The sequence below is a fragment of the Megascapheus bottae genome, chromosome 6 (genome assembly GCF_031878675.1).
Source record: "Megascapheus bottae isolate mThoBot1 chromosome 6, mThoBot2.hap1, whole genome shotgun sequence".
NCBI lineage: Eukaryota > Metazoa > Chordata > Mammalia > Rodentia > Geomyidae > Megascapheus > Megascapheus bottae.
Genome location: NC_143514.1, coordinates 31,399,811 through 31,418,149, shown reverse-complemented (window position 1 = coordinate 31,418,149; position 18,339 = coordinate 31,399,811). Strand labels below are relative to the sequence as shown.

The 18,339-nt window shown below is 36.3% G+C and overlaps 1 protein-coding gene across 11 annotated transcripts in view; it reads right to left on the bottom strand.

Annotated features, from left to right (window-relative positions):
• Window positions 1–437: 437 nt before the first annotated feature.
• The window catches only part of Fubp1 (far upstream element binding protein 1), a 29,772-nt gene continuing 11,870 nt past the window's right edge, over window positions 438–18,339 (bottom strand). For 2 of the 11 annotated variants that reach the window (XM_090334557.1, XM_090334558.1), the window contains 8 exons: window positions 17,867–18,027; window positions 14,445–14,596; window positions 14,280–14,359; window positions 11,278–11,406; window positions 9,371–9,445; window positions 5,424–5,569; window positions 2,827–2,873; window positions 438–1,927 (listed from right to left, as the gene is read on the bottom strand). In XM_090334557.1, the coding sequence (XP_090190683.1) occupies window positions 1,897–1,927; window positions 2,827–2,873; window positions 5,424–5,569; window positions 9,371–9,445; window positions 11,278–11,406; window positions 14,280–14,359; window positions 14,445–14,596; window positions 17,867–18,027 (821 nt within the window). In that variant the 3' untranslated portion in view covers window positions 438–1,896. The other 9 variants (XM_090334550.1, XM_090334551.1, XM_090334554.1 and 6 more) reach the window with 7 other exon arrangements.

Genomic DNA, 18,339 nt, shown 5'->3' with positions numbered 1-18,339 from the left:
TGCTCCTAACTGAACAAACTGAATTTTAGCAAGACAACTTTGTATTAATAGTTTATGAAGGAAAAAATTATTCTGCAGCAGGTTTCAAGATTTGTGAGGATTAGACTTAGGAAACAGCGGCACAGCTTTCAATTTAGAACTGTAAGTTTCAAATAACTTTGTAAATAGTTAGCTTTCATGTTTTATTATCAAGTTGTTTTGTATTTTAATTTTCTGGAAGACAATTTTCCAATGTAAACCCACAAAAAGCGAATTGTGTATTAAAAAGAAAAATCTTTATGTTAAAAACTTGTGTAATCAAATAATTATCTTTTACCAATTAGTTAAAAAAATATATACCTCGGTATTTTCTCACAGTAAATATCCAGTGACCGCCACGTGTAAAATAGACACTAAAGTATCTACCACAGACACAAAGCACTCACTTCCTTATGATATTCATTAACGTACATTTATTTACTTTATTAAGAAGATCATAATACACAATTACAGCAATCATGTTCCCTTTTACAATGTCATAAAAAGCAAACTCTATACCACAGTTTGTAAAGTATTCAATTTACCTCAAGTCCAAGCTGCATCTCCCTAAGACACTGTTCCCATCACAGTAGCCATTTTAAGCCAATCTTCTTTTTACACACGGGTAGTTTCTGTAGAGAACACTTTTCTCAGGACGAAAATGCATCAAGCATGCATAAGAAAAAATATATATATTCGCAAATACATTTAAAGGCTGCTTTAGGGGTACTACTGAAGAAAAGAAAACCCTGGGATTCATATGCCTTTTTCAATTTTAAAGTTCCTCAAAACTTTATATTGTGTAAGAAAAGTCAAGTGACTGATCAAATATTATAAAGTAAAAATTATCTTTACGTATTATTGAAATGCATTTTAAAATGAGGCAAAATTGCAAGAAACAAAAACTAGACATCCTTATTGCTTACTAAACTCAGTATCATTCTAAGCAGGCTAACTTTTATGTAGAACTGGTTCTGCTGGCAAAATATTCAAGCACATGAAATGTTATAACTTTTTAATATTCTTCCGGTTCTTTCTGAAGGTACTTTTACACCTATCCAAACTCATTCTTATGCATTAACTACCAAGATATTTAAGAACAAAATTCAAAATGTTAATGATCAGTAAAAACAAAAAAACCAGTTTTAGTACTAACACCACCTCCCCATCAATTAAAAAACAAAACTACACTCATGGAATATCAAACCACAAAATACTAAGTACCACCATACTAGGATTTTCTTTTTTAAAGCTCACCTAATTTTTGCTTAAGTGCTAAATCAGTTCATTTAACTCTAACCATCTTTTCTACCCCTCCTAGTATCCACTGCATTCAAATCAACAGCTAGCTCACCTTTCTGCTTTCCATTTATTGCAAGGTTAGGAATAATGTCATTTTAAAGATGCTTATAAAAAAATCAGTGAAGGCTTATGGTAATGAAATAGAAATTCTCACGAGATAGAAACAATGCCCCCAAATTTATTAATATTTGTCTATATCTTTTTTATAAAAATGCAAACTACAACTAAAACTTCACAGGCTCTTAATGTTAAGAGTGCCTTTATATGATTAATTATAACATACCTAAGCTATCAACACACATACATAAATGTGGTGTATAACTTAAGAAATTTAACAGTTCATGGAACATTTAAGATCAACTGAAAAGCAATTTAAAATGAAGTGATCAAAAGCAGGTACATTACACCCTATACCATATCATGTATGGGAATACATTTCATATTTCTCAATTATGATTCGCCAATTTTACCTTCTACATTGAGCCCTTCTATGGTCCATGCTCATCGGCTCACCAATGGCATACACTCAAAGGATTCCTCTTTATGGGTAACTATCTCAGGACCTGATTTTATGAGCTATGATTTGGTGCTTGCAGCATCTTCAGCACTGTGTGTGAAAATGAAGGCAGTATTTTTGAATATTTTTCTTTGTTGTAAAGATAAGCAGGATTTTAAAAAAGGATCAGCACATTTTAGAAACTGAACAAACAAAACTGATATGACGCTGCTTTAATACATTCATCTAACTCAAAATATGTACCAGTTAAAGTCATCTATAAGAACACACAAAACATTTTAAACTGGCATAAAATAAATGCAGCGTCAGTTATTAAAATATAACTCAGAAAACACTAGTTGCTACACAAATTATGAAAGGTTATTTGCTAAACAGTTAACATTTCACTGAACACATGCCTTATCAAAACATACTGCCAATATTCCTTTAATTTTTCCTTTCCAGCATGTATAAAATTTACAAAAACAATTGTCTAAGGGAAAAATCATAACAAAACTGACGCAAAATATTCTTACTGAATTAACTAATTGAAAAAAAAAAAACAAAAAAGTAAAAAGAAAAGGAAAAAGAAACCATAGGTTTGGAGGGTAAAGAAAATGTCCTGTCAATCATACAGACTGTGAAGGCTGTTGACGTTTCTAACAATTTCCTAGATCTCAAAATGTCCTTTTCTCAACTGATAACATTTCTACATTTTTGGAGAAAATATAAAAAGATTGGGGTGTTGTTCAGTTATAGTAGCAATCCACTCATTTTCTTGTTTTAATTAAAAAAAATAAAATAAAACAAAAACCATTACCCAGAAATGTAAACAGTTGTTTGTTTGAACAACTTAACAGACTTTCCACTAAGATGGTAGCATAAATAACAAAATACATTTTAGGGAAGCAGTAGCAGATTGCTTTTGAGCACACAACCACAAAAACCTCACAGGGACAACAATAATGTACTGAAATATTAATTTATATATGTCCTTAGGTTGTGCTTACCTGTTGCTTTTTGCAGCAGAACCTAAGGTGGAAGGTCTGGGAAGGCACTGTGAAGTATAAATAATTGCACTGTTTGCAATTAATAAAGATTTAAAACTTTAAACGAATCAAAATCAACAGCCTCCAATTTGTGTTATGATACTGAATCCAACTGAATTATTTGTTCAGTTCAATTAATAAATGCACCACTTTCCTAAAAGGCCATCTATAAAACAGTATCATGCAAAATACTGAAATTGTTCATGTCAATACCCTACTCTTAAAGATAATAGAAAACTAACTAAATTCCTTAACTATTAAACTTCCAACTACAACTACATATCCAGATCTAATAAGTGTAAGGGAAGTCACTCTAGGTTACATAAAACAGTCAAAAACATTTCAAAACATCTACAATGAACTGTACTGCTATTTTCCACCCTATTTGTAATCTCAACATTTATGTCTTGGTACATTCTTTCTTTAAAGTATATCAAAATAACGAATGGTGCTCCCTACCAATAATAGTATCTTTATGAAATGGTGTTAAAAGTGCTACATTGCTTATTATTTGCAAACAGAAAACCACTTCTGTCTTATACATTTCAAGTTTTCATATTAAGATATGCAATTTTACATTGAAAAACAGCATTTTAGGAGCACCAATAATACTATTCAACTTCATTAATGATCAGTTTTCTTTAGCGATAGCTAAAGCATATAAAAAATACTTACCCATTAAGCTCACTTAAAAAAATACAGAACTAAGTATTATTCTGTTAAGAAGCAGTTATGGTTTTCCAAGATATCAGCACTGTATTCCAACATAATATTCACACAAAATATGGCATTTGCATTATGTGGAACATTGACAAAAAGATACTGTTGCAGTTCATCAATTTGTCATTCTGATGTACTTACAGTGCAATGCTCCTTGAAGGAACACAATCAAGGGTGATACACAGCACAGTCCTCCTCACCCCTACAGAGCTAGTTCTATACTGGCTGGATCAAACCTGCACTTCAACAGACAATGGCAAGACAGACTGTATTTGCATGTAGTCTAACATATTAATTTGCAAAGAGCCAACAAATATGCAGAGTAAAACAATGGATTTCAACAAAATATCAGAACTTCAGCATGAGTGTTAAAGATTAATAAAATGATTTCAAGTACACAAAAAAATCATTTGATTCAATGACTGGACTTGTGCATTTATAAAACAAATCTTATCTATACTGCAAAAAGAAAAAAGAAAAAAAGCTTGAACATTTCCATACCCCAATGGTTTCAATGGCAGATGCAATGTAGCTATCTTTTTTTTTGGCATACTATTCACTTTTCTAACCTAAATTTAGAAAGAAACACACTAATATTATATACATCAAAAGAGTTGCTTTACATGGAAAAAACTTTTCTTATTAGACTACTCAGATTCACTATCTGAAAACTGCTTAAAATTAGTTATGCTAAAACCATCTTTGAAACAATTACCAAATTAAGAACAGAAAGGTTAACTGTTATAGCAGCAGTACAGGTCTGAAACAGTGGTCATGTATAAAAGGAAATTTCACTGTTAATGCAATGGAAGTATGCTAAAAGATCATTGTACACACATGCAGTTTTTAATCAAACAAAAGGAAAAAATGAAGATATCAAGATTACTTGTGCTGAAATAGCCAAATACAAGTAAGTGGAAAAGATTCTCCCATCTACCACTATACTGCAAGGGGGGAAAAACATGCCAGTGTTTAAAAACTCAGCAATTCATGGGGGAAAGCTTATATATTTGTGTTTATGTATCTTAATTTATCATTGCTAAGCAATTACAAATCCTTTACCCATATATCCAACTTACCGACACAGGAGGTTTCATATCATTTATTGTAAAGCACAAAACAGGCATTTTAAAAGTGAAAGTATACATTGAAAAAGTACATTTATATCACAAAGCATTGACCACATAATAGTTGCAAATACATTTGCTGGAATGTGTACATCTACACTAAATACTAAAAACAAACCAAATTTTCATTTCTACACAGAAATATTAACCTCCTATCAGTAGTGATAGATATTTTGTACATTTTCAAAAAAAAAAGCACTACTTTAAACCAAAAACAAATTAAGATCTTCATCAAGTCGTCTGCATCCATATATTTAACAAAGGTTTTTTTCCCCCACACAATGAAGCAAATACTGTATTGTCCACTTCTTATTATTGGCCCTGTGCAGAAGAGATACATAAGAAATACACAAAAAGTTAAAGAAAATCCTTTAAATGGAGCTAATTTAGGAGTGAATCCTTTAAGAAAGAAAAACTGGTTAATATAAATGGTGGTGGCTTCTTGCATGATTGGCAAATCCCTGGAGGGAAGAAAATTTATTTTAAAATCAAAGGCATTGTAGAAATATTCAGCACCCAGATGCCAGAAGCATTATTTAAAAAAAAAAAATAAGCCAACAAAAAATCCAAACAATATACCATGATTACTTCCTTTAGTTATAGTTCACCAGATTAAAAACTAAAGTTACACATATGTATTTCCAAAGAGACAAACAGTAAACATGCAGAAAACATTAGCACGAAGTCATTAAGTTAGCAAATTTATTATACCTGAGGTGCTGGGGGATGCTGTGGCATTCCCTGGGGACTGGTCTGGGCGTAGTAGGCTGCTTGTTGTCTGTAATACTCTGCCCAGGCCGCACTATAATCTGGCTGACCACCTGGTGGAGCACCAGTAGGAGCAGGAACCGCTTGACCTTTAAGAAAAAAGAACTTTGCTGCTGTAACTACAGTTAAAAGCCTAAAACAATCTCATTTCTAATAAAAACAATACCTTGCTTCTTGTAATATTCCTCCCAAGCCTTTGAATAATCTTGTGTCTGCCCTTGTTGACCTAAAAAAAACCCCCTAAATTTTAATATGATAATCACTGTAAGTACAGGTTATAATGATATGCACAGGGGTCAGAACTATTCTTGTCCATCTTTTATTAAGACAGGGTCTCCATATAATTCAGGCTACCCTCAAACTCATGACCATTCTGCCTCTGTGTTTCCAGTGCTGGAACCACTATACTCCTTGTTTACTGTATATACCCACCAGTGTTAGAAAACTATTTTGCAACCATAGAGAAGGGAAAGAAAGGAAAATTAATGTCTTTTCTTTGTTGTGCTAATTGCATTTTTAAAAAGAGATCTTTCAAACATAAAGCTTTAAGCAGAGATAAAAACAGAAGATTCAGGCATATTCCTTGACTCAAACCAAGAGTAATTAACTTATGTTAAATGACTTTCAAAAGTGCTTTAAGCTGGGCATGGTGGCTCATGTAATTCGAGGTTGAAATCTGAGGATCACAGTTCAAAGCCAGCCTGGGCACTAAAGTCCATGAGACTCTTCTCTTGCTTCTTACATTTAAACACTGATGTGTTGTCCCTAAGCCTTCAATAAACATTTAAGTCTTCAATAAACATTAAGCTTTAAGTCTTCAATATGTTTATTTGCCAATCCTGGGGCTTGGGCTCAGAGCCTGACCACTGTCCTTGGGCTTTTTCCTGAAGGCTAAGCACTCTGCCACTTGAGCCACAGCACCACTCTGGCTTTTCTATGTAGGGGTACTGAGGAATTGAACCGGGTCTTTGTGCATGTGAGGCAGGCACTCTACCACTAGACCAAACACTAGGCCTGTCAATATACATTTATGAAAAACAGAAACATGTAATGGTCATAACATAAAAGATCTATCTTGATGAGTTCTCACACAATAAAATTTTACTAAAATGACATAAAGAACAGTAATACTGATACACAAAACAGTTTGTCAGTGGCTCATGTCTGCAATCCTAGCTACAGGAGACTGAGATTTGAAGATTTAAAAGTCAGCCTTAGCATGAAAAGTCCAGGAAATTCTTAAATCCACAATTAGCCACTAAAATAGCTGTAAATGGAGCTAGCCTAGAGCACAGAAGCTCAAGGAAAAATGTCCAAACCCCAAGTTAAGCCCTTGGACCAGCACAAAAACAAAATAAAATAAAAATTCAGCTTCCACGAACAGATATTTTATCTAAGTAAAGCAATTTTCCTCAATTTTAAGTCTAAGTTAGGACATATTGAATCCACTAGCACAATGATGTTCACTGCAGCACTATTTACCATGGCAAAGATATGGAACCAACCCAGATGTCCCCCAGTTGATGAGTGGATCAACAAGATGTGGTATTTACACACAATCTGTGCTGTTGTCACAAAGAATGACATTGCCCCATTTGTAAGGAAATAGAAAGACTTAGGATCTCCAGGATATAGAAACAAAAGCCATATAATGAATGATTGTTGTTATCTCTCATCTCTTTTGCTGTCTCTTGGTTATCTCATATTGTTACAGTACTTTACCTTGTTATCTGATATATTGTTTATATGCTTATTTGGTTATTTGAAGTTGGATAGGGAAGGGGAAAACAAGATGAGGGATGGGGATAAGGGGAGGGAAACGGGGACCAAGACATGAGAAAGGGTATCAATGTTTGTGAACCAATGTACCTTCTATTAATTACAATAAAAACTATATGAAAAAGATGAAACTACCAACTGAACAGGAGTACTTAACGGGCATTAAGTTAAAATACACCCAAAATAAACAAGCCAGGTACTATTGGCTCATGCTTGTAATCCTAGCTACTCAGAAGGCTTAGATCTGAGGATGGTGATTCAAAGCCAGACCAGGCATAAAAGTCTGTAAGACTCTAATCTCCGAGTAACCACCAGAAAACTGGAAGGGGTGCTCTGGCTCAAGTGGTAGAGTGCTAGCCTTGAGGTGAAGAGCTCAGGGACAGAGGCCAGGCCAAGTTCAAGCCCCATGGCAAAAGGGGGGGGGGGTTTGCCCTGGGAGGAGGGGGTGCAAGGAAAGGAGATTTTCATGGAACGCAGACACTGAATACTGTCTACATGTTGAAAATGTTGGGTGTTTGGATTATTTGGGACTAGGGTTTGAACTCAGGACTTTCCATGTATTCATTATTGGCACTCATCACTTCAGTCACACCTTTAGCCTCAAGCTTTGTTGACTAACTTGGTTAGTCTCCAGTTTTTCTTCCTGGAGTAACTTAAGTTTCAAAAACTAGCTTATTGCTGGGCAATACTCCCAACACACTTAAAAACTAGCCACACAAAAATTACTACATAAACAAACACTAAGATTTATGATTAACATTAAAAATGCACACAAACCCTGTATTTGGGATACAACAGTTTAATGTACTACCAACATTCTATTTTCTTGTGAATAAATAACTCTAGTTATTTTAAACAGTGGTTTAACACTTTTATCATATAAGACATAATTTGAGCAAACCTGAAAACAAGTTTCAATAATTAGAAAAATCTCAAGTACCCAGATAGCAAGGATGATAAAAGCTATGTTTCTTACTAATTAAGCTTGTTAAGGAAACAATAATTCCACTTCAGGTTTATAAAGAAACTAAATCTAAAGCTCATTGTAAGAGGCAAATATCAATATAAAATGGTAGAAACAGACAGGTTTTTCTCCTAAGAAAAACAAACCTCTAATTCCAATAGCCCAGTAGAAGCCAAGTACCAGTGGCTCATGTCTACAAACCTAACCTAGCTAGCTACTCAAGGGCTGGGAATGCGGCTTAGTGGTAGGAATGCTTAGCTAGCATGCATGAAAGCCTGAGTTCAATTCCTCAGTACCATATAAACACAGGCTAGTTCTCTATCACTTTAAGCCATAATGTCAATTCTGTTTTTCTGATGGTTAACTCAATGAAGTCTCACAGCCATTCATGCCCAGGCTGGCTTTGAACCATGATCCTCAGATTAAGGCCTCTGAGCAGCTAGGATTACAGGTATGAGCAAAAAGCGCCCAGCTTAAGTATGTTACTTCTAAATAAGAGTGAAAGCATCAAAAAATTATTTTTTACTATAAATATAATGTTCCAAATGGTTCTTTAAAAACAAATTGGGGGGGGGGGTAGCAGGAGTGTGGCCTAGTGGCAGTGTGCTAGGCTTAAGCAAATAGTGTCCAAGGACAGTGCCCAGACCCTGCATTCAAGACTCCCAACCCCCACAAATTTGGGAGACATGCTTGGGATCAACCCTCTTGACATAAAATTGTGTACTATCCATTTAATAGTTTGTATGAAAAGTCAGTGAAATCTGGTTCTTTTCCTTCACAAACCAGTTTATAGCCACATGTTTGCAAAATACTGATTAACAAATGAAGCCTCCACTAGGGCCAGATTCTATCAGTGTCATGGCTCCCTGCTCTGTGAAACTTTTCTCCAAAAAACTACTCAGAAAAAGCTTGAAATGACATTGTTGTTCAAGCAGTAGAGTGCTACCCTTGAGCAGAAAAAAGTCAGATAGAGCCCAGGCCCAAAGTTCAAGCGCCAGGACAGGCAAAGAGAGCCTTTTGAAGGATTCTTCTTCCTTTTCTGTATATGCAAATCACTTAAGCTATGGACTTTTTGTTGTCACTTACCTGCTGCAATATACCTTTACTAAGAGATTAATTTATCTATACATAAAACTAATCAACATACCCATTTTCTTGTAGTATTCTTCCCAAGCCTTGGTGTAATCTACCTGTCCAGCTGGAGCTGGATTCTGTTGATCTCCTTGTTAACAAAAGAAAAACAATGAAAAATTATTTTCTGGTGCTGATAAGAGGCTGCACTTGCACACTTACTCAGCTTTAATCATGGTTGGCATTCTACAACTTGAGCCATATCTCCACATTTAGCCTTTTCCTGGTTGAATTGAAAACAGTTTGCTCAAGGTTGGATTTGAACCCTGATTTGCAGATCTTTTTATAGGTATGGGCAACCATTTAAAAAGCAATGTGCATTTTTGAGTATAGAAGCTAGCTATGGCCTGCCATGGGGCAGTGAGTTAAGAGGATAGGTTTTATTTGGCAGTGGTATTCCTGTGGAGGCACAGATTTGATGGGTTTCAATATTGGTTTCATTAAGCAGTACATAAATACCACCAGGGTTACCACTATTTATAAATATGAAAAGCTGAAAGGCTAAACAGAACTTTGAACGTTAGAATGGAATTGTGTGACTATAAGGTCTCATGTAATTTTCAGATCTGCATGCTTATATGTGGTGTAAGTATGTTTGTGGGGTATGCAGAGAAACAACCAGCAGCTAGTCTGGCTGTTTCTCACTCTCAGCATTAGAGACTGAACCCAGGGCCTTGTGCACACTAGGCAAGCAGTTTACCACTAGGGCCAGGCCATGTGTTCATCTGCTGTCCTTTTTGTTACTGCTTTACTTTTGCGATAGTCTCTTGAAAAAGAAAAAGAGGATATTTTGAAGGTATAGTTAATCAATAGATGGGAAGCCAGAAGGCACAAAATAAACATTAACAAGCTAGATAATAAGGAAATGCTTAGTGACATGCATTTATACAGGAATCGCCTTGAAAATATTCAACTGCTCCAATCAAGCAAACTGAATGAAAAGTAACAAAAAGTTAAATATAACCTAAAAAATAGAATCCATACTGATGTAACAACAGGACAAAACACCAACTAATTATCACTGCAATAGAAGTGGTATAACTAGTAAGGCACAGGTTATGACTTATGTAGAAATTTGATGAAAGGACAATGGCCTGCTTAATCTTTGTATAATCTTCCCCCAAAGTACTACTTTCAGAGAAAAACAGTTCAGAGACCTGAAAGATATAAACATTTATCACAATCACGGTCATGGAAATAATTCCATGGATAAGACTTCATATACAATACACATTAGGTGTTTTGTATCATTTTTGAGATTTTCATTGTCATACGAAAAGGCTCTACAGGCTAAGCACAATGGTATATACAGATGCAATCCTAAATACTCAGGAGGTTGAGGCAGGAGGATCTTTGAGGCCAGACAATTGAAGGCAACATAGTTGGGACCCTCTCAATAAAGGAAAAGTAGGAGGGACCTAATACGCCTGTACTCTTTACTTTAGAACCTGAATGTAAATGAGTATGTATGACCAGATGGGATAATGAATCAAAGGAAGGAGATTCTGGGACAAGTGGTGAAATCGTAAAGCTGTATAGCTTGACAGTTATTAGCAACTGACTTGGACAACTCGTGATGGTTACTTTTAGTAGTACATGCTGAGTTTTCAAGAGTAATGTGCAATCATATTGATGATTTAACTGTTTTTAGCAGTTCTTTCCAGAAACACTGGGTATGCACACATATATGATAATATAATGGGAAGACAGCTAAGGCTACTTGGGTATTTTTTTTTTTGAGGATGGAATATGTGATTTATTTATTTTTTTGGCTACTTAAGACATTAAGAGGGCATATTACTCTTGCTCTTACAATTTACCACAATTTGCTGAAAGTTAGAAAAAAAAATCACACAAAAAACAAATTTCATGCACTCGTATTTTTCATATAACTTAAAACAAATAACTTGTTGCCATAGTTACCTTGCCCATTAGTTTGGGTGGTTGTTGGTGCGCCCGCAGGAGCTGCAGGTGGTGGTTGTGCTTGTTGTTGGTAATAGTGAGCGTAATAAGCAGCCCAGGCTGCTGAATTTGGATCTGTTCCTGTTTTTGCTAGAATTAATAATCACAAGCTCAAGGTTTTTATCATAGTAAAAATTAACCCACCCTCACAAAGCTCTAACACACAGGCCTACTAAGAGAAAACATTCAATATTTCTAATTTCTTAATTACTTGAACACAGAAATCTGAGGCTCAGATAATTACCTAGGCTACAGAATAAGTAATTTGCAAAACTGGAATATGAACAGAAGACCTGGCTTAAACCATTCCATTCTTTTTTTTCCCCCTAAATTCACTAAAGTACAACAAGCTGTAAGTGGCAGAAGGGAGTTATTTACAAGGTAGAAACAATTTGAACATGTACTTTCCCATCTTATGTTCAGTGAACAGATACAAAATCTTAGGAAAACAGATTAGTCACTTTTCACTTGTTTCAGTTATTTGTAGCTTGGTGCTTAACCATGTGGATTCCCTTTGTTTATCTTTTCCATTTAAGCCTCATCTCCCCTTTGCTGGTATCTCTCCAGTACTCAGGTTCAGGCTGGAAAAAATGCTGTATTTTTCAGAAAACACCATGCTCATATCTGTGCTTTTGGTATGTTCAGTTTCTTCTGCGCTTGGCTTATCTTCATTCACTGCTCATAGAGCAACTGATGCATTTATTACAATTTGAGACCTCTTAGTGAGAAACCATGTCTTTTTAAAAAATTGATTTTGCCCTTTATAATAAACAAAGAATGTTACATAATACTTTACATATCTCTATTACTGCTCCCCCACAAAATGTAATTTCCACAGCCAGTTTCTATATGGGAACTGCTTTCCCCCATTCTGAACAAGGAGCAATTCTCAGAAGCTTAATGAAATTTGCTAAAGTTTGAGAAATATTTTGAGAAAAAGAAAATTTAGGGAAGTAAAATGTAAAGAATAAGGTTAAACTCCAACTCTTTCCCAACTACTCAATATACTGTTTTCTACATTCATGCCTCAATGGTGGTAGTATCTGTAATTTAATAAACATTTAATAGTTCCTTCAGATGTGGGGGAGGTTCTCACTCTGTTGCTGGTCTGAAACTCCTAGGCTCAAATGATCGTCCCTCTTGCGCCTCCCACGAATAGCTGAGACTACAGATAGATGTATGTCAACATGAACATAATAAACATTAGCAAGAAATACTTATTAGGAGCAATTAGTAATCCACGTGTGAATTATAAAACAGCCAGTCTGATAGCTACATATAACTAGTATGTACTGAAAACTTTTTTTCCCCTGGTCCTGGGCTTGGGTTTTCTTAAGGGTAGAGCTCTACCATCTGAGGCACAGCACCACTCCTGTATTTGGTACCATGAAATTGAACTTGGGTCTTTGTGCATGCTAAGCAAGCATTCTACACTACTAGGCCAACTCCCTTCCTTGACATTTATTAAATTATAAGATCTATGTCTATTTGATTCAAGGTCTAAATTATTGATCATTATATAATTATGTAAAAAGTTATTTCCTTTTTGCTATTTGTATTGTGAGACAAAAGTCTTGCGTGTTGTGAGGCTGATCTAGAGTTCAAACCTCAGCCACAGACTCCTGGGATCTGGGATTCAGGTGAGCACTGCAAACAATACACAATTCCATCCGGATCCTCAACCTGAAAAACAACTCAGTAAAACTTCAATAAACCTGAGTTGTTCGACATCCGTCAAAGCAAAGGCAAAGTTGGAAGCCATACTCATTGGCCAGGTGATACAGTGGTGACTTTATTACCACTCCAACTGGAAAGCATTACAATATAAAGACTGACTCTCATTCCTTTGCTTATCTTACAAAAGGAAAAGCCTTTTCATTCTTAACATGATTAATTTTTAGATTATAAATATGTTTCACACTACTTATAAGCTACTCTATTACTGTTTATATTAGGAGTGTAAAACTTGTCATCAGACAAGTTGTTTTTGCAAACCCAAGTTCTAACACAATTCAAGTTATTTCTTAAGTAGAAGTTGTGGTCATTTGGTCATTGTCACGTTACTTTATAGCATGAGTGACTGAAGAACAAAATCCTAGTCAGATCTGATGTATTATAGTCTTATTTAAAAAATAATCAAAATATTTAATTACATTTAGTAGAACTACTTTATTTAAATCAATTATATTGGTTCTTCAAAATGTAAGCCATGTGCCTGTTAATCCTAGCTACTCAGGAAGCTGAGATCTGAGGACTGCAATTCCAATCAGTAAAGTCTGTGACACAGACTGGCCAATTAACTACCAAAATGTCAGAAGTGGAGCTGTGGCTCAAGTGCTAAGAGTGTTAGCCTTGAGCAAAAAGCTTAGACCTCAGGCCCGAGTTCAAGTCCCAGGATTGATAGACACACACAAAAAAACACAAATATTAACAATGTAAATGTAGGAAGTAATTGACAATTTAGGGTATTTATTTTCTAAGGCCTCCATGTTGACCAAAATGCAAATAAAAACTGTTATGAAAAGATGCAAGAACACATAAAATCTAAATTTGAATGCAGAAAATATTTTATTAAATGTATCCAGGATAGTTATTAAATTTGGACCTAATTTTTACTAAACTTGTCTTATTAGAACTACTACAATAGACAGTTTATAATATAATCTCACTATTTTATACATTACCTTTTCATGGAGTAAGTCACATACACTATACACTATCTGAAAGCAGTAGTATCAAAATAGTTTCTCCTGTAGCTTTCAGCACTACTGTATTAATTTAGAAGTAAAATAAGCCAGAAAAATGGGATTACCCAGGCTAATCTTACACATCTTGGTAAAAGTAGTGCCTAACACTATGCTAAAAATTAAAAGTAAATACACTTTGAACAAATATAGCATCAATATTAGAATATTCAAGGGAGTGACAATGCAAAAAGCAGAATAATGGTAAGCATACTTTACCTGGATCAGGAGGAGCCTGTTGTTGCCAATGTGGATATGCATTTCCCCATCCCTGGGGAGCATAAGGGGCTGGAGGACCACTGAAAAGAAAACAACGTATATAAATCATCATTTGCCAAAATCCAGGGTGTTCAGGGAAACACCCATACTCAATCTAATACTTACTGAGGAGCTGGGCCAGGTGGTCCTGGATTATAAGGTGCAGGGTTGTATGGTCCCATCGGAGCTCCAGGCCCTGGTGGCCCAGGAGGCCCATGAGGACCTGGGACACCATGGGGCCCGTGGGGTACAGGTGGCCCTAAAGGATTTACTGGGCCCTGTCAAACACCAAAAGACATTAAAAATAGTCAGGAAAGTTGTGATGGTCAGGTTATTTAAAGATCAAATATATAGAGAGAATTTTTTTTGGCTGGATGTGGGGCCGGGGCACTGTCCTTGGGACACTTTTTGCGCAAGGCTAGAGTTCTACCACTTGAGCCACAGAACCATGTCTGGCCTTTTCTATGTATGTGGTACCGAGGAATCAAATCCAGGGCTTCATGCATGCTAGGCAACTAGGCCACATTCCCAGCCCAAAGATCAAATGTATTTTAAGTAAACAGTTTTAGAGTTTCTTTCCTTATACTGTTGACCTTACACTTTTGCTTTTTTTTTTCTTTCAAGGATAGTGCTCAATCACTTCAGCCACACCTCCAACTTCTGTCCTTTTTGATGGTTTACTGGAGATAAGACTTTGGTGCTGGGAGATCTCAGCCTAAAGACTAGTTTGGATTATAGGCACGAACCAACAGAGACCAGCTCTTAACCTCTTTTCTAATCCTTTCACATACAACTTCTGTCCTTTTACAATTCTTTTGTTTAGTACTACTTTATATTTTATTACAAAGCTGTTATTCTACTACTGTAATCCCGTACTTGGCCCATTTAGTTTAAATTATTTTGTGGGTCATGGGGCTGGTACTTGGCCTGGGCTCTGTCCCTGAGCTCTTCAGCTCAAGGCTACCTCCCTACCCTTGAGCCAAGCCCCACTTCCCGTTTTCTGGAGATTAATTGGAGATGAGTCTCAGGTCCTTTTGTGCCAGGGCTGGCTTTGAACCTTGATCCTCAGATCTCGGCCTCCTGAGTAGCTAGGATTACAGGTATGAGCTTTGGCTACATTAGATTGCTTTTCTCTGGGAGCTAATCTGAATAGAGATCTCACATAATCTGACTCAAGAGATAGGATTACAGGCTCACACCTCAATACCCAGCCTTAAGTTGTTAGTAAAGGAAATCTAAGGAGATATTTAAGTCCTTATCTATGAACTACATTTCTATTCTCCCAGACAGCTATTTGGCTATTCCTCAAGGTGCTTAATTTCTATATAATAAAGCTGACTAGAGAGTCATTATCTTGTGATATTTATTAAACTATGGTGACTCTAGAATGTTTCTATTTTTGTCAATGGAAATTCATTTAGATGGATAATTTGAGGTCAATAATTTGTCCTCCTTTTATCGATTTAACTTTCTAAACAGCATGAAATTCTTGGGAGATAATGTTCACACTGCATTTAGTTGTCAACCTTTCCACTATGAATCTAAGCTCCCATGACCATTCAAACACCTTTTACTAACTTGTCTCTTAAAGGTTCCAATTACTCTTTCAATGTTTAACATTCATGATGCACATTTACCAAATAAAATCCATAAAGAAAGTTTAAACACTTTTTAAGCCATATATACCAAGTGCTTTTCTTCTCTGTACCAGTATTCTACTGGCTAATTGAACATGCCATCTGGGGGTCTTTTTCCCTGAGGAAGTTTATAATCCTCAGAGCTCTGCCTCCTATGCAGCTAGGATTACAAATCTGAGCAAACAGCACCTGGCCTTGGTATTTTTTTTTTTTTTTTTTGCCAGTCCTGGGGACTGAACTCTGGGCCCAAGCACTATCCTTGGACTTTCCTCAAGATTAGGGCTCTACCACTTGAGCCACAGCACCAGTTCTGGCTTTTCTATATATGTGGTACTTAAGAATCGAATGTGGGTCTTGCATGCACTGTACCACTAGGCCAAACTCCTGGCCTCCGTGCTTTTTTTTTTTTTTTTTTTTAAAGTGGAGATAAGAATCACTGAATTTCTTGCCCAGGCTTGCCTCAAAATGTAATCCTCAGACACTAGCCTTCTTAGAATACAGGATTATAGACATGAGCCACCAGCACTGAGCTGCAAATAGTGCTTTACTGGATTCTTTTACATTTCAGAAACTAAATGTAGAATGTGGAGGAACGTTAAATAACATTTAATAATATAAATTTAACAACATTTAATTTTTTAAAATCTAGGTTGGTCCTGATGGCTCATACCTGTAATTCTAGCTATTTAGGACACTGAAATCTGAAGGATCATGGTTTCAAAAAGGATAATTGGGGAGGCAAAGTTTGTTCTACCTCCAAAACAAGTAAAAATCTGTAGCTCAATTGGAAAAGTGGCAACCAAGAAGCCAGATGCCCTAAGTTCAAACCTTAATACAGTCAAAAACAAAAACCCAGCATACCCTAAAACCTATTAAAACCATCAGAAAAGTGGAAGTAGCTCTGTGGGTCAAAGTGATGAGAATACAAGCCTTCAATGACAAAATTCAAAGGCCTGAGAATGTGGGCTAATGGCAGGGTGCTTCCCTAGCTATTCCTTGGTATCACACACTCAGAAAAAAAGTTGGAAGTGGTACAGTGGCTTAAGTGGCAGAGCACTAGAATTGAGCAAAAGGGCTTACTCATTGACACTATCTAAGCCCTTAGGATAAAGGCCTAGAAATTGGAGGAGGGAAGTGGAGAAGAATTCAGAGGCAGTGCCTAGGCCCTTAAGAATTTAAGCTTCATGATCCACAAAAAAAACCCTTAACATATGAAGGATACATTTTAGTTGGGTATATGGCTCTCACCTGCAATCCTAGCTACTTAGGAGGCCGAGATCTGAGGATGGAGGAGGTTTGAAGCCAACAAAGACAAAAAAAGTCTCTATGAGAGGCTTATCTCCAATTAACTATTTTAAAAAATAGGTGGGGCACGATGTCTTACACCTGGAATCCTAGCTACTCAGGAGGCTGAGATCTGAGGACCACGGTTCAAAACCAGCACAGGTATTACCAAAGACTTTGAGGGCTGTGGCTGAAGGGCAGGGTGGTAGCCTTGAGCTGAAGATGAAGAGTTCAGGGATAGTGCCCAGGCCAAGAGTTTTCAAGCCCCACGACCAACCAAACCAAACCAAACCAAACCAAACCAAAGGTGGTCCTGTGGCTCAAAGTGGTATAGGATGTTACCCTTGAGCAAAAAGAGCTCACAGATAGTACTCGGGCCCGACTTCAAGCCCCAGAACACAGACACACAGACAGACAGACAGACAGACAATTAGGGGTGGAGGAGAGGAGGGGCTTTAGCTCCTACTTCCTGCATTGATAAAAGGAAATGTTTTCTCTATCTTTCCTTATCATGCTAATATAAATATAAATTCTGGCTAAAAGTGGGTGCTACAGTACAATTTGAATTAATGCCTTATTTATGCAACAGGGACTATGTTATAAACCAGAAAATTAAGGCATACTCACACCAATCTTTTCTTCTATGAGTTGACGAGCATAGTCTATTTGCTGTGGAGTGCCACGAATTGTAAATAACTTCATATTAGGGTCTGCATTAGGTGGAGGATTTCTCTGAAGTTCTATTCTTGCACCAGACTGTTGACTTATACTTTTTATAGTTTCACCACCTGAAATCAGAAGACAGTTAATTTCCCTAAAGGTTTAAATAATGTAAAAGGTGCCAGTCAAATGAAAATAGTTGTTGGGAACCAGTGGCTCACATTGTAATTCTCTACTCAGGAGGGTGAAATCTGAGAATCTTGGTTTGAAGTTAGCTCAGACAGGAAATTCAATGAGACTCTCTCTCAAGTGGTAGAGTGCTAGCCTTGAGCAAAAAAACTTCAGCAACAAAGCCCTAGGCCTGAGTTCAAGTTCTAACACCTGGCCCTTCCTACAGTCAATGAGCCATTTAAATAAAAGCCTTATCATTCCATCCCACA